Consider the following 14,426-nt stretch of genomic DNA (forward strand, 5'->3'; position numbering starts at 1 on the left):
TGTAACATGAGACAATCAATATTGGTTTAGTCAATAAAACCTCTAGTGCAGACAAACAGCGTAAGACTTGTGTGCAGGGACAGGGTGAGAGAGGTCTCCATTTATGCATTGGTATATTTCTCCATGCTCTGAATTATTAAACAAGATTCTGATTAATATACCCCAGAGCAAAAACTAAGACTGCAAAGTTTCTGTGCTGTTTCCATGACAACACAGTATGTGGCCTCTTATATGGGGCCAAATATAGAACTGGGGTGGCATATTGGTAGAGGGCGGGCAGGCACGGACACACACACCACTCGTTGTGTCGTATACCTCAACCGTATTCGTGACATGAAAAACAAGTTCCTGTCAGAAGGGGGTCAAACGATCTAGGTACATGAGCAGGGAACTGGGTTGGATCTGGGTCATGATGATGTTCACTCAGATTCGTGTTCTGGGGGAACAGAAATATTTTCAAAATCTGTCTGTACAGTAACATAAAACCGATCAAAGGAAATCAACAATTTGCCACATCAATACAGGTGAATTAAAACTCTTTAATGATAAACATTAATTCTGTGAAGAAAACACTAGAAAAACTAAAATGTGTATCAATGAGCTATAAAACTTGAAGTATAACAAACAGTGTGGCTATTAGTACACCCAGTCTTGAGCACACTGATCGCAGGGTCTTTGTTATGTAATGCATCATCTACGGCCTACTCACGGTCAGCCTGCCACCTAGTGCTGATAATAACATGAGTAACCTGGATGTAGCCTTGAGTGTATGCACCTCCACTGAACATAATAACACACACTTCACAAAGTTCATCCAAACATTATACACAGCAGGACTCAAAATACATACAATCAAGAACAGGTTTTTTTTTTTTAACATTCTCATGTGGCTAAAAATCACGGTGGTTCATCTCTTGCAAATGATCATCTCTTGCTGAGAGCATTCACCTGAAGAGAAATACAGAGAGACACAATCAAACTGGGGGAGGCAACAGGTGTTGGGGTGTGAGTTGTGTAGATGAGCCTTTACCATTAGTAGTGTAAGGACCAGTGGTCTAACCAGTCAGGTGTCTGGTCAATCCTGCCCATCTTGTTTGTCTGTGTGTGTGTCCATTAGGTGCCAATATGAGGTCTGTCCAGACAGAAGTGTGTGTGTGCGTGTGAAAGTCTGTAGTGTAAAGTGAAAAGGAAAACAGATATAGGACTCTATGGTGTTAGGGGGTGAGGCAGGTTGCAGGTCTGGAGGGGTGTGTGGGTACAGTGTGTAGGGGGCGTTCTGACCTGCAGGTCCAAAGGTTTCTCCAGTGAACCTCCAAGCTTCTGCAGAGCAGCCATAAGGCCTGCCCTCAGAGCCTCATAGTCTGGCTGGTCAGAGTACTGCAGAGCCATCACCTGGCACAAGTAAGACTGCAGCGCGCCTGATAGTACACACACAGTATATTAACTCACACACACACACACACACACACACACACACACACACACACACACACACACACACACACACACACACACACACACACACACACACACACACACACACACACACACACACACACACACACACACACACACACACACACACACACACACACACACACACACACACACACACACACACACACACACACACACACACACACACACACACACACACACACACACACACACACACACACACACACACACACACACACACACACACACACACACACACACACACACACACACAATCACCAAGCATTAAAACCAAACACTAGGAAAGGGAACTTACCAGATACTTTCTTCTGTCCGAAGCAGTGACTCATGAGCCCTGGAATGTCCTTCACGAACCTGGGTCATTACAATGAAGGGTCAAGACAGGACAGTCACTCATACAAGACTGCAGCCATTTACAAACACACAATAAGATATCATCATGTCATCATTGTTGCCATAGTGAGGACATCTCACCTCTCCTTCTCCGCGGAGACGCGGCCCGGTGTCTGTGTGAGGGAGGACCAGGGCAGTGTTCCCGTGTGCCAGCGCAGCAGACAGTAAGCCAAAGCCTGCAGGTCACTGCGGCGCGATGGACCTTCGCATGCAATCACACAGGAGGATTTAGGCTTGGTTAGGGGTGTACCTCTTGCACAGCCTCGGAAGGTCTGGGGATGACCTACACGCCATAGTGTGACTCACCGGCTCCTTTGTGAGACTCCAGGCTAATAAACTCTATGGCTCCTTCGTGTGGCGTTCGACTGCCTTCGCGGTACTCCACGTGCCGGCCACCAGGGCAGTAGCGAAAGGCATGGCCATACCCTGCAAGGTACACCTGCACACATGCATGCAGGAGGAAGAGCAGGGTAAAGGTCAAGCAGCCATACAAAAGTAGACAACTTCCTAAAAAGCCACGCCCAGACCAGAGACACACGCCCAGACCAGAGACACACGCCCAGACCAGAGACACACGCCCAGACCAGAGACACACGCCCAGACCAGAGACACACGCCCAGACCAGAGACACACGCCCAGACTAGAGACACACGCCCAGACTAGAGACACATTCTGACCTGTGTTTGTTGTGCTGTGCTGATGTAGATGTTTTCAGCATGGATGTCTGCGTGAACGTACTCATTTTTATGAATGAACTCCAACACGTCCAACTACCAATAAATGGAGAAACAAAGTGCACATCAAATCAATGAACAATTGTCAATTTCCAGTGACATTAATACCTCTTCATAAGAGCATGAGAAAACACTCACTATCCTGCAGGCCAGTTGAAGCACGGCTTTCTCAGACAGGATTACATCCCCCTCGTCCATGAAAGACTGCAGAGTTTGGCCCATGTTGGGGAAAATCAGAAACCTGAAACAAGAACAGAACACACACACTATGGTTCACTGTCAAAACAAACACACTGACCCCCCCCCCCCCCAACGTATACAGACGCAAACACACTGACCCCCCCCCCCCAACGTATACAGACGCAAACACACTGACCCCCCCCCCCCCAACGTATACACATGCAAACACACTGACCCCCCCCCCACGTATACACACTGACCCCCCCCCCCCCCAACGTATACACACGCAAACACACTGACCCCCCCCCCCCCCCAACGTATACACACGCAAACACACTGACCCCCCCCCCCCCAACGTATACACACGCAAACACACTGACCCCCCCCCCCCCAACGTATACACACGCAAACACACTGACCCCCCCCCCCCCCCCAATGTATACACACGCAAACACACTGACCCCCCCCCCCCAATGTATACACACGCAAACACACTGACCCCCCCCCCAACGTATACACACGCAAACACACTGACCCCCCCCCCCCAACGTATACACACGCAAACACACTGACCCCCCCCCCCCCCAACGTATACACACGCAAACACACTGACCCCCCCCCCCCCAACGTATACACACGCAAACACACTGACCCCCCCCCCCCCAACGTATACACACGCAAACACACTGACCCCCCCCCCCAACATATACACACTGACCCCCCCCCCCCCCCCCAACGTATACACACGCAAACACACTGACCCCCCCCCCCCCCAAATATACACGCAAACACACTGACCCCCCCCCCCCCCCCCCCCAACGTATACACACGCAAACACACTGACCCCCCCCCCCCTAAATATACACGCAAACACACTGACCCCCCCCTAACATATACACACACACCCACACACCTAAATAAACATGTACACACACCTGTAGGAGTCTGCATGAAGACCAAATCCAGCACAGGCAGGAACCCCTAGGAAGTCCAGCTTGGCTTGCTTTACCCACTTGTCCACTAGAGGGAGACAAAATAAGAGAAGCCAAGGCTCATTATAGAAAACAACATAATGGTTTAATTGAGGCCACTGACAAAAATTAACTCCATCTTGGTTTGAATCTGATAAAGTTAATTACAGAAATACATTTAAAACAAATGTTTGCCAACTAATGTCTGTGGTAAACACAGGCTTAAGAAATATCACACATTTCTTTCTGTAACATGCCTGCAACATAATAGGAGAAATCTATCAATCTGAAAAGATTGTTGACAGGCAAGTAGTGATCTCCATAATGACATGCAAAACAAATGTAGTTAGTTTGCGACTTGTTAGCAACACTTATTATGCACAAAAACTTCATACGTTTTTTAGGTGCAAGGCTTCATAATTTATCAAAATAGTCTGATATCTCATTAAACAAATGACCTCCTAAGCCTATGTAATATGTAGAGTACTTTCATGGGTAAACAGCAAAGGCAATACCTAGAACTTTAATCAGAGGTCATTTTAGAGCTGTATTCAATCGGAGGTCTGGCCAGGTTTAAGGCAAATCTTAGACTCACCTGATGAGGGCTTGGCAGCTCTCTGTAGGAAGTTCTGCTCATTAAAGATCTTCCCATCTTTAGCCCCCTATAAAAAGACATTCCAGTTAACAAAACAGAACACTAGGAACATAACACATTAGCCATTATTTACAATTACACTCACTAGTTTAAGGATGTATTTGTAGTCACTGGTCTTGGCACTTAGCTCTTTCTGCTGGACTGGAGAGAGATTTAAGAGGGGAGAAATGATCAGTGTCTGATATAACAGCTATGGGTGTAACAGCACACATATCTGTACCAATCCACTCAACAGCGGACCTCTGTTCCATCCACACTATAAACGTGCATACATAAACAAAACCATTTAAATAGCATGCATTGTATGCACCCTGAATACTTTTACTTTTCAGAGTTTAAAAAACAAAAACATTGTAAAACACATGTTAGGCCATGTATGCTAACACTGTCAAGCCAGTCACCTGAACCATGAACACAATAAGAGGGGGCAGGACTGAGCGTGTAGAACTGTGGCCACAAACCTACTCAATGAGAACTGCTTATCCATCTCTAAACACCCCATACATGTTGACACATTCATGCCAACATCACCTCAGGTGTGCAGTACAACTACATCAATGAGGCATGATCACAGTACCCGGAGTTCCAGCTGATGGTGTAATACGGCAATATATGCATATTACACTACACTAGTGTTGTATATAATAAATGATTAAGTGACAAAAATATGTATTTAGTACAAAGTGTTGGTGGTATATTCTTGATAGTGATCTTATTTTGGTTATTTCTGGGTTAGTTTGGAAAGTTTCCCAAATAATCCCAAATGTACAATAGATACTGTTGGCATGTCAGGTTTATAAGTGCTAGACTAGAGCTTGCACCTGGAAACCCTGAAGGTTCACTGGACCAGAACTGAAGTGCACTTCAGAGTGAACTCACCCCCATAGAACAACTCAGCTTCGCTTTGACTCAACAGGCTCACCAGCCTCCACTTCCTGCCTGTTGTGTCACAAAGCTCCTCCCCTTCCTGCAGAGGCTCCACAGCACACACCCGCTTAACCTTCTTCGCCTTCCCCTTTACTACGAACATACAAGGTAGGAGTAAATAAAGACTTATGACAACAGGCTTTTGGGGGTATTGTTTTAAAGTTGGACTCACCTGTGGAGGGGGACCTGGGAAGAGGAGAGGGGATAGGACAGGCCAACTCCACAGATGGTACCTCATTTATCTGTTCCACTTTTGGGGTGACAGCACGTCGTTTACGTGGAGACATCACCGATTTGGGGCTTTGATCTGCTAAAAGGTAGAACATGTTTCACATTTACTAAATGAAACCAAGATTTCATGTGCCACAACAACAAATGTAAATGAACCACTGATGATTGTCATACAGGGCCTCTGCCCCCTCACCTGCAGCCCGTTTTGGGGAAGCCGTGACAGGGGGAGAGGCTACACTACTAGGAGTCTCCTCATTCCGGGCCGTGGGGGCAGATTTACGTGTCCTACGCAGTGGGCCGCGGGCCGACACAGGGCTGGTGGTCGAGCAGATCAGGCCTGAGGGGGAAAAATATGTAGTAATAAAAATAATAATAATAATAATAATAATATTTAATTTAAATAACACTTATTACAAATATGACAAGGTTGGACTCATCTCTAAACAAAAACCTAACCCAAACATTCACAGGCAACACTTGTAAGCTGAGGAACAAAAAACAAACATCTCTCACTGATAGATTCCTTAAACCCCAAAGAAATATCCCCACAACTTGAGCACATACCTCCTGAATCTCCAACAGTCAGGTGTGCTGTGCCTGTAGCTGGGGTACTAATGCTGGGTGTAGTGGTGAGGACGCCATCAGTGACTATCAGCTGAGAAACTTCAGAGGACGTAGCTTCCACCGCCGCAGTGAGATCCGCAGCACATGGAAGCTTATCACCACAAGAGGGGCAGAACCTGTAGCCAGGCTGCAGCTTCGTGCCACACTGGGGACAGAAATGGAGGAGCATCCTGGAAACGCAAGACAGGCAAAATCATGCCGTTATAACACCATCTGAACCAAGCTACTAGCAACTTGAGTTACTTACGAGACCTTCTGACAATGGTCTGGTGAATTTGCATGTTTAAAACCTGTCAATTATCTACCATAACATACCTGATTTTAATTAAACTAACAAGGTTAGTTAATAGGCTAGCAACAAATGAATAGTTAATGATAGATTACAGTATGCAGAATGATGAGCACCCTGAACAACCTCTACTATTCTCTGTGGTTTGGTAAGTAGCAGTCTAGTTCCTTCTTTAGATTTGTATGATCTACCTATAAAAAAAACATAACCCTGGTGCCTCTCGTGCCGCGCAAATCATGATGACAAAAATAAAAAGGTACGCAATTAGTTGAACAAGTTAGTTACCTATCGCCAACGTAAGCAAAACTTGCTATATTGGTAGCGAATAGTTAGCTAGCTAATTCAATTAGGCTGGCTAGCTAATACAGTCAACTACTTGGGTAGCCAGCTTTATCTTGTTCTGCTCTATTTTTAACTATTTTTTGTTATAAACGGGACAAACATTTGACTAAAGACCATTCACATTTAGTACAACAGACCTGGGAGCCCGGTAGAACGCAAACCAGCACGGAATTACAATAACATACTGCCGGTGAAAGTGAAGTCTTTGTCGTAAAAATACTATCACGTGATAATTTCCGCTGTCGCACGGACGTTTCACAGTGGTCACGCCAATTGGTTGAAGTTGTATTTATATTGCTAACTTACCACGTCTAAGCGCTAGTCGTGGTATATTGGCCATATTCCACACCCCCTCATGCCTTATTGCTTAAATATACCACAGTAATCAGCCATTCAGTATTCAAAACTATCCGGTTTATAATAGCTATTGCAATGAGGCCAGGGGTTTCCGGCATATTGCCATTATACCACTGTTGTGCACTGTGTCCAGGCACTCCACCATGCATCATGGTGAAAGACTAGCTCCTAGTTATTGTGCATTGATCATATATCACAGAGGCTCGTGCCTTTTGCTTAAAAAAATTTAGTTATGGTTTGAATGTTTACCTTTATCCCAGTATCAACCAGTCTGATATGTTATTCTGGCCAGTGAACAACTTTATATGACTATGTCTATCTTTGTGATCTCAAAGGATTCCCAGAAGAACTGTGAATATAGGAAATAGCAGTTGAGAGCTGGCAATATTTCATTCACGTGACTTAACCAGAGGGAGTGCTTGCAAGCACACCAAACGCACACAGTAGTTTGTGATGCCTTGGAACACTGAGACTAGCGAAGCATAAACCAAATGACTGTGAAGGCCTCTCAGAAGTAAATGTGAAAATCCACTATGAAAGACAATTCCTAACTAAGAATGTTGGGTGACAGTACATATCTGTAGTAATCCCCTTATAAAGCATTTATATTGCCTTTAATTTGAATGACCCATCAGTCCTACATATACCTAGCATTTACATATCATTTTTGTATCCCCTTATCTTAGAATAACACTATATATACTACGACTGACCAGTGAAACTTTCATAGAAATAAAATAAAAGTACACATCTCCTTGTTTGAGCAGAAGACTCACAGTTTGTGTTATTTTTTTGCATTAACTTCTGCTTATTTTCATTAAGGGTGCCAATACTTCCTGAAAAGACTGTGCTTGCAGTCACTGTTTCCCAGGTCAGAATCAGTCACCTTTATTAAAAGAGAAGTGTTTTGGCCCTCCAGTTGTTGACCCATGCACCTGCTGTGGCAACCAGGTCAGGGGAGATCTTTACTAATCAGTGACCTTAATCATGTACAAGGGAGCAGCAAAAACCAGGAGACACTACACTGTTGAACAAATTTGTCATCACTCACTACACTAACAATTCCACACCATACTGACAGAACAAGTTTATTTTCATATAAACAGTTACAAAAGTATTTACATCACTAAACCCCTCCCAAGTGCATTCACCCACCATCTTCTGTTAGAGAGTGGTTTGAGTTAAGAGCAGGGGTGTCCAAACCATTCCACGGATGGCCATGTGTCTGCAGGTTTTTGGTTTTTCCTATAGCTTGGTTCCCAGTTCACACCAAAGAAACCAGGTGAGGGTAGAAACTAACCAATTAGTAACCTAATTAGTCAATCAAGTACAAGGTGAGAGCGAAAACCTGCAGACACTCGGCCCTCCGTGGAACTGTTTGGACACCCCTGGTTAAGAGTCTGAATGCGCCGTGATGAGTTGGGCTCATATGGAAGGGTTGGGTCAACCTCTGAACATTACAGTACCATCCTGATGGCTTACTGAAACAACCCTTAACCAAGAACCTCTTCCCTCATCGTCACCTCCTGTTCCTGTACCACATCCCCCTGGAACAACCCAGTGGTTTGGTCCACTGTCTGCACCAGACTACTCTCTTGGCCAGACTGTCTTCGTAAGCACTCCAGTTCCTCCCTCTCCCTGCGCATCCTTTCCTTCTCTATCTGCAGCTCCACTCTCTCTCTCTGGAGATCTTCTCTCTCCCTCTGCAGGGAGCGGGCCTCCTGCTCCTGACTTCTCCTCAGGGTCTCCAGGCCCTCCTTCTCTGCAGATGCCTCTCTGGCGCTGGCCCGACGTAGTGTCTCCAAGAGCTCTCTTTGCTGCTCCAGGGCCCGCGCCTCCTGCTGCTGAGCCCTTCTCAAGGCCTCTGTCAGCTCCCGCTCCCGCTCCAACACACGCACCTCCCCCTCACAAGCTCCCATCACATCAAATACATCAACTGAGGGAGAGACTGAGAGCACGCAAGAGAGAAGACAGAAAAGACAGTGTAAATTCATGAGCCCATGATCTACATTGTATATTTCTAAATGAACACAAATCAACAGTTTTGGGGGAAAATACCTGTCTGCAACAGTAACACAGTGATTAAATCAACCACATTTACCTGGGCTTTGTTTCAGTGCAGCCCCTCCAAATCTCCTTGCGAGGCTGGCGTGTTTGGGGCCTGAGTCACCATCTTTGCGAGATGTGATCTGGCCCGCGCGGGGCTTCTGTTTCTTGATGTGACCCTCCAGACGAGCAAAGGCCTCTGGATGCCTCTTGGAGAGGTGGCGCAGTAGGTTGCTGGTGCTGCTCTGGTGCTGGATCTTCTCCATGCAGATGAGACACAGGGCACGGTTCTGATCCTCTAAACGCTCGTAGTGCGTCCACACGGAGCTCCACTTTCGGCCAGATGGTGTGGCCCCGGCAATGACATGGCTCTCCTCAGACCCGGCCCCAGTATCAGCAACCACAGCATGATCCCCTGCTGCCTTCAGTATGCCATTAATTGCGCTTGCGATGTCAGCGTCACTCACAGAAGCTGTCTGCTCTGGGGGCTGCTCCTCTTCCAGAGCTACCTCCACTGAAACACAAAAAATATTAAAACAGTTATTTTACTCCACTACAGGCTGTAACAAACCCCATTTACCTAAAAGGCGTTGCTAGCTTATTTTAAAACTAAACTTGCGACGAGTTTATTAGGTACACCACTGCATTCACAAATATGTATTGCTTCTACAGACTGAATAACATGGCTATAGTTTTTTATATCAAGCAGACAGTCTATTTGTTACATTACAATGGGCAAAACAACTGACCTAAGCAACAATCGTCCTCAGTACCACGGCTCAAGTGTCGCAGAAACAGTTTAGAGAGTGGTGCAACATACAAAAATAATCCAGTCAGCAGCAGTATAAAAACAGCTGGTTGAGGAGAGGTGTAGGGAGGACACGAATTGTATTATCTAATAAAAGGGTCAACAACAGGCAAAACAATTATAGTGAAACAGTGGTGCAGAACTCATTGATCTTTGTCCAATGTTACTCCAACCGCCGACAACTGAGGAAAAACACTGCCTGGTTTGGCAAATCCTAGTTCCTGCTAAGCCAATGACACAATCAGGATGTGGCATAAGCAGCATGAACATACAGACCTACGCTGTCTATTGACTCACATCCTGATTGTCATCAGCTTAACAGAAACCGGTATTTGTGAAACCAGGATGTATTTTTACACTTCTTAGTGGTGTAATGTTGCACTGAATGTTTTCCTGATAAACATTAGGATCCTTCATTCTATTCAAGATACCTATGAAAGCTATTGTATCGACACTATTGCTGACCAAGAGCATCCCTTCATGACTAGTTTACATAACATGGAATTACAACATAAATGTCAGGCCTTGTCAACCTTTTCCAAAACTGGCCAGACTAGCTAGTTACCTTGGCTTAACAAGATTGGTAAAGAGCACAATCAAAAACGATCCATGTTTTTTTTATATTGGATATTTTCTGTTTATTGAATAAAAACTGTCTAGAAGCAGCCCGTCTTCTCTAATGTCATATCCAACTGTATCTACAGCTGTGACATAGAAACAACTCCCAGTGAATTCAGAAGAGTTGAAGATAATGACATGCCTTCTTCATAGACATCAAAACCATGCAGCCATTTTACACTCTGCTGCCAACCAGTACATTATGTGGGTCAAAGCACAAGGGAATGCTCACTCACCAGTCAACCTCAGTTTGGTTTGCAGGCACCCTAGACATGTTAGGTTTGCTGCCCCCCCCCCCAAGAAAAGCTTCTGTGAGCTTGTTTACCTCTACTTTGAGCAGATAAGTTATGCTACAGTGTTTTTTTGTTTTTGTTGTACTTCTAAATTAATGAAAAAATGCTTTAATACAAATAGCATGACTTTTATAGGTGGCGTTCAATGGTAGAAAGTGATAGAGCAAGAGTTGAACTAAATTACCGGACGAGTTATAGTGCAAAACATTAACAACATGGCAGCCTAAAAATAAAAAACACCTGCACCTGGCCACTTAGAAGATTAATCTGAAGAAGAATTGAACATGGAGATAACTTCATGTACCAAAGTGGAAACCTGAGTCAGGCCTTAGACAAAACCAGGGGTGACAATGTATTTCCAATTAAGCCAAGTTTGAGGGAGCTTCTTCTATCCAGGCATTGAGATCAGTGGTACTTATGCCCTTTGTTGACAACTCAGCCAGGTGGAGAAAAAAAAGAGGTGGTGTTAGTATTGACCAATTTGGTCATACCTGGACCAAAACATTCAAGAACAGGAGCAGCTGACTTTTCCCATTTACAGAACCACCTTAATCAACAAATCGGTTGGTTTTTAATCTACATTTGTATTAATCATCTGTTACATACATTTTTATGCATGAACTTGGTTTAAGTTTGTGATTCACTTTACCCACATTACGGTTTTTAGTTTGCCCTGGTGGTCCTGGCGGGTGTCGCCTTGTGTGTGATGATACTCAAATTGACAAGAGGGTAAACACTCTACTCTAAGGGAACTTGGAAAATGTAAGCAGAGGAGCAACTAACTGGATATAGAGAATCAGAATATCATCTGGTTAAACGGTCTGCAATAACATTAGGTAAGCTTCCATATTAAGCTTTGCCCCTTAACACGTGGATATGAAGTCAATGAATACATTATCATAATCAGAGATGGTTAGCAAAACAAGTCAGATCAGGTATATCCCACTCCCTTATATATACACCGTTATGATGAGCAGCAGTAAATGCACTGTCGCTGTTCATAAACTACTAATTGCATTCTGAATAATAAATGTCTACGAGGCCGAAATGGTCATTACATGAACAGTACAAAAAAGTCAAGGAAGATTCAGATCATATTGTTTAGAATTGTAAATACGCCTAAGTAAGGGCGCAAGGCCAGTGGCTGATTTATATAATTTTTTACGACTAAACTAAATGGTGAGTTTCAAAACTATGGAAACATTTGCAATAGTATAAAATGGCACATTTTATACAATTTGCAATATACCCACCCACCCACATTTCTCTGCCTCAAATCCCCTTCCCGCTTGGGACTTCCGCCACTGCATCAATAAACCAGGCCCTGAACATAGCCCTCTCTAGTACAAATTTAGGCTAACAAACTTCAGTAAGCTAGCTAACGTCTGGGCTAACACAATGCAAATATCTTCCGCGGAACATAGCTACCTAGCTAACTATTTAGCTAGGCAGTTAGATCGTGTGCATGAAGCGTCGTTTATGACGAATGTAAGTCGGAGCTACAGTTTACTTTGCAGAACGTTGTATACTATATTATTCAAATAACTATACGTTCTTCATAATATTAAAATCATACCATCACAATATTCGCCATTGCTAATCATCATTGGTTGAATTTTCTCGTCCGCTGCCCCAGACCGCCTATCTTTTGATGCTGCGCTGCTGTACTCGTTAAGGTGTTTGGTACGCAAATGCCTTAGCATGTTCGTAGTGTGACCGCAATGAAGAACTGTCTCCAAACAAAGCAGGCAAGTCACTTTCTTCTCGTCTACGGCTCTGAAAAAAGACCAAACGACACTTCGCTTTCTAGGCGCCATCTTGTCTCTGGCTCTAGTCTTTCTTCTGCTTCTCCTCCTTCTGCTGCTTCCTCTTCGGTGGGGTTAAAGGGATGTTGGCATCTAGTGTTAATGGTGCATTGCCGCCCCCTATGCACTGGAGTTTGTTTTCTTCGTCTTCCATGGAGTTTTTTGCGACAGTTGGTGCATTACCGCCACCTACTGTGCTGGAGTGCAGACCAGCGATCAATACAATTACCCTCAATAAGAACTGCTCGCTTGCAGGGTTGATATCGCCCACAGCATAGGCGCCGATACCGTGGGTGCTCCGGGGCTCGAGCACCCACGTGTGCCAGACCGCCAGTCCGCCAGTAGGCTACATTCATTTAAAATTAAACTTGCCGTTATATGTGATATGTAAAGCGTCTGTCACACTGTGATTGGTTATGTCGATGTTAGTGACAGCGACATAACCAGTCGCCTGCTCCGGGTGCTCCCTATCCACCAATCACAGCGTTTCTCAGATGAAAAAATGCCACTATCAAAAACTCGTAGCAGAAATTAGGGACAAACTCCCAGAAACTATATGTGTAGTTTTTTTTTAATCGATATTTAGATAATAGCGCAAAACATTAATTTCCCACGAACTGATCGCGGTTAGGCCTACGTGTCAGTTAAACTTTTCAGCTCCAATCCTGTATTTGTGATAATTGGTAAATTTTGAAAGATCTACTTTACGGCTTTATGTGTATATATATATATATATATATATATATATATTTTATATATATATATATATATATATATAAAATATATATATATATATATATAAAATATATATATATATATATAAAATATATATATATAAAATATATATATATAAAATATATATATATATATATATATATATATATATATATATAAAAATGGCGTGCGCCTATGAGCACCCACGGAGGAAAACATAAATCGGCGCCTATGCCCCACAGTTCAATACAAACTGTAGGCGCGTCTGACACTTTTCTTATTATTATTTGTATTATTATTTTGTATATTTACATATGTTAATACAGGGAATTCAGAAAGTATTCAGACCCCTTTACTCTTTTCACATTGTTACAGCCTTAATCAAAAATTGATTAAATCGTTTTTTCCCCTTATTAATCTACACACAATACCACATAAAAACATGTTTGACATTTACTGAAATGTTATAAATCAGGGGTTCTCAAATCCAAGCATGGGGACCCAGACTACTGCTTGTTTTCTATTCTACCTGATAGTTAAGTGCATTCAGCTGGTTTCCCAGGTCTAAAGTAATCAATATTAAGAGGGCTATAATGAAAACCACCAATACTTTGGGTCCTGAGGCCTGGAGTTAAGAGCCACTGTTATAAATGCATATAATTCCCCTTCAACATAAATCTTTGTGTTTTTATGCTGAAGGACACATGCCCTCATACATAACTTTTAGAATGTACTTTTCCACTATTCTACACTAAATAAGAAATTATATTAGCTCCAGCTTTAATACATTCATTACCCAACAGTCCTTTTCTCATCATATTTCCACTTATTCAAATATGAGCCAGAACCCAAAGGAAAGTGACAAAACCCCCTGTGAGCCCCAATCGGAACAAAATTAAACATCTGTACCATATCTTGTTGATTTTTTCAGAGCAAAAAAACATAACTCATCACACCACA

The 14,426-nt window shown here is 43.6% G+C and overlaps 2 protein-coding genes across 4 annotated transcripts; both read right to left on the reverse strand.

Moving 5' to 3' along the window:
* Positions 1–519: 519 nt before the first annotated feature.
* vrk3 (VRK serine/threonine kinase 3) lies at positions 520–7,076 on the reverse strand. Of its 3 annotated transcripts, XM_010879880.4 has the most exons (15): positions 6,963–7,076; positions 6,135–6,364; positions 5,764–5,907; positions 5,512–5,649; positions 5,292–5,432; positions 4,498–4,553; positions 4,353–4,419; positions 3,722–3,806; positions 2,745–2,847; positions 2,550–2,642; positions 2,179–2,311; positions 1,954–2,074; positions 1,775–1,833; positions 1,282–1,418; positions 520–948 (listed from the first exon to the last, which is right to left on the reverse strand). In XM_010879880.4, the coding sequence occupies exons 2-15, from the start codon at positions 6,361–6,363 to the stop codon at positions 925–927; spliced, it is 1,530 nt and encodes a 509-aa protein (XP_010878182.1). In that variant the 5' UTR covers position 6,364; positions 6,963–7,076; the 3' UTR covers positions 520–924. The 3 variants fall into 3 exon arrangements, with proteins under 3 accessions (XP_010878182.1, XP_019909300.1, XP_019909303.1); XM_020053741.3 differs by lacking the exon at positions 520–948 and having other exon boundaries at positions 955–1,418; positions 5,512–5,646; XM_020053744.3 differs by lacking the exon at positions 520–948 and having other exon boundaries at positions 955–1,418.
* A 1,405-nt stretch (positions 7,077–8,481) lies between these two features.
* Positions 8,482–12,984, reverse strand: LOC105016192 (fibrinogen- and Ig-binding protein). Its single transcript, XM_010879860.4, has 3 exons — positions 12,524–12,984; positions 9,284–9,742; positions 8,482–9,130 (listed from the first exon to the last, which is right to left on the reverse strand). The coding sequence occupies exons 1-3, from the start codon at positions 12,762–12,764 to the stop codon at positions 8,676–8,678; spliced, it is 1,155 nt and encodes a 384-aa protein (XP_010878162.1). The 5' UTR covers positions 12,765–12,984; the 3' UTR covers positions 8,482–8,675.
* Between the last annotated feature and the right edge of the window lie 1,442 nt (positions 12,985–14,426).

The sequence above is a fragment of the Esox lucius genome, chromosome 2, assembly GCF_011004845.1.
Source record: "Esox lucius isolate fEsoLuc1 chromosome 2, fEsoLuc1.pri, whole genome shotgun sequence".
NCBI lineage: Eukaryota > Metazoa > Chordata > Actinopteri > Esociformes > Esocidae > Esox > Esox lucius.

What these genes read in the sequence shown, in the direction of transcription:
- vrk3 (XM_020053744.3), bottom strand. Translation starts at nt 6,363, where the DNA reads ATGCTCCTCCATTTCTGTCCCCAGTGTGGCACGAAGCTGCAGCCTGGC. An exon ending in AGCTGAGTTGTTCTATGGGG is followed by an intron (nt 4,554 to 5,291) that starts GTGAGTTCACTC and finishes ATCTCTCTCCAG; the next exon opens with TCCAGCAGAAAGAGCTAAGT. An exon ending in AGCTGCCAAGCCCTCATCAG is followed by an intron (nt 3,807 to 4,352) that starts GTGAGTCTAAGA and finishes GTCTCCCTCTAG; the next exon opens with TGGACAAGTGGGTAAAGCAA.
- LOC105016192 (XM_010879860.4), bottom strand. Translation starts at nt 12,764, where the DNA reads ATGGCGCCTAGAAAGCGAAGTGTCGTTTGGTCTTTTTTCAGAGCCGTA. An exon ending in CAATGGCGAATATTGTGATG is followed by an intron (nt 9,743 to 12,523) that starts GTATGATTTTAA and finishes TTTGTGTTTCAG; the next exon opens with TGGAGGTAGCTCTGGAAGAG. An exon ending in TGCACTGAAACAAAGCCCAG is followed by an intron (nt 9,131 to 9,283) that starts GTAAATGTGGTT and finishes GCGTGCTCTCAG; the next exon opens with TCTCTCCCTCAGTTGATGTA.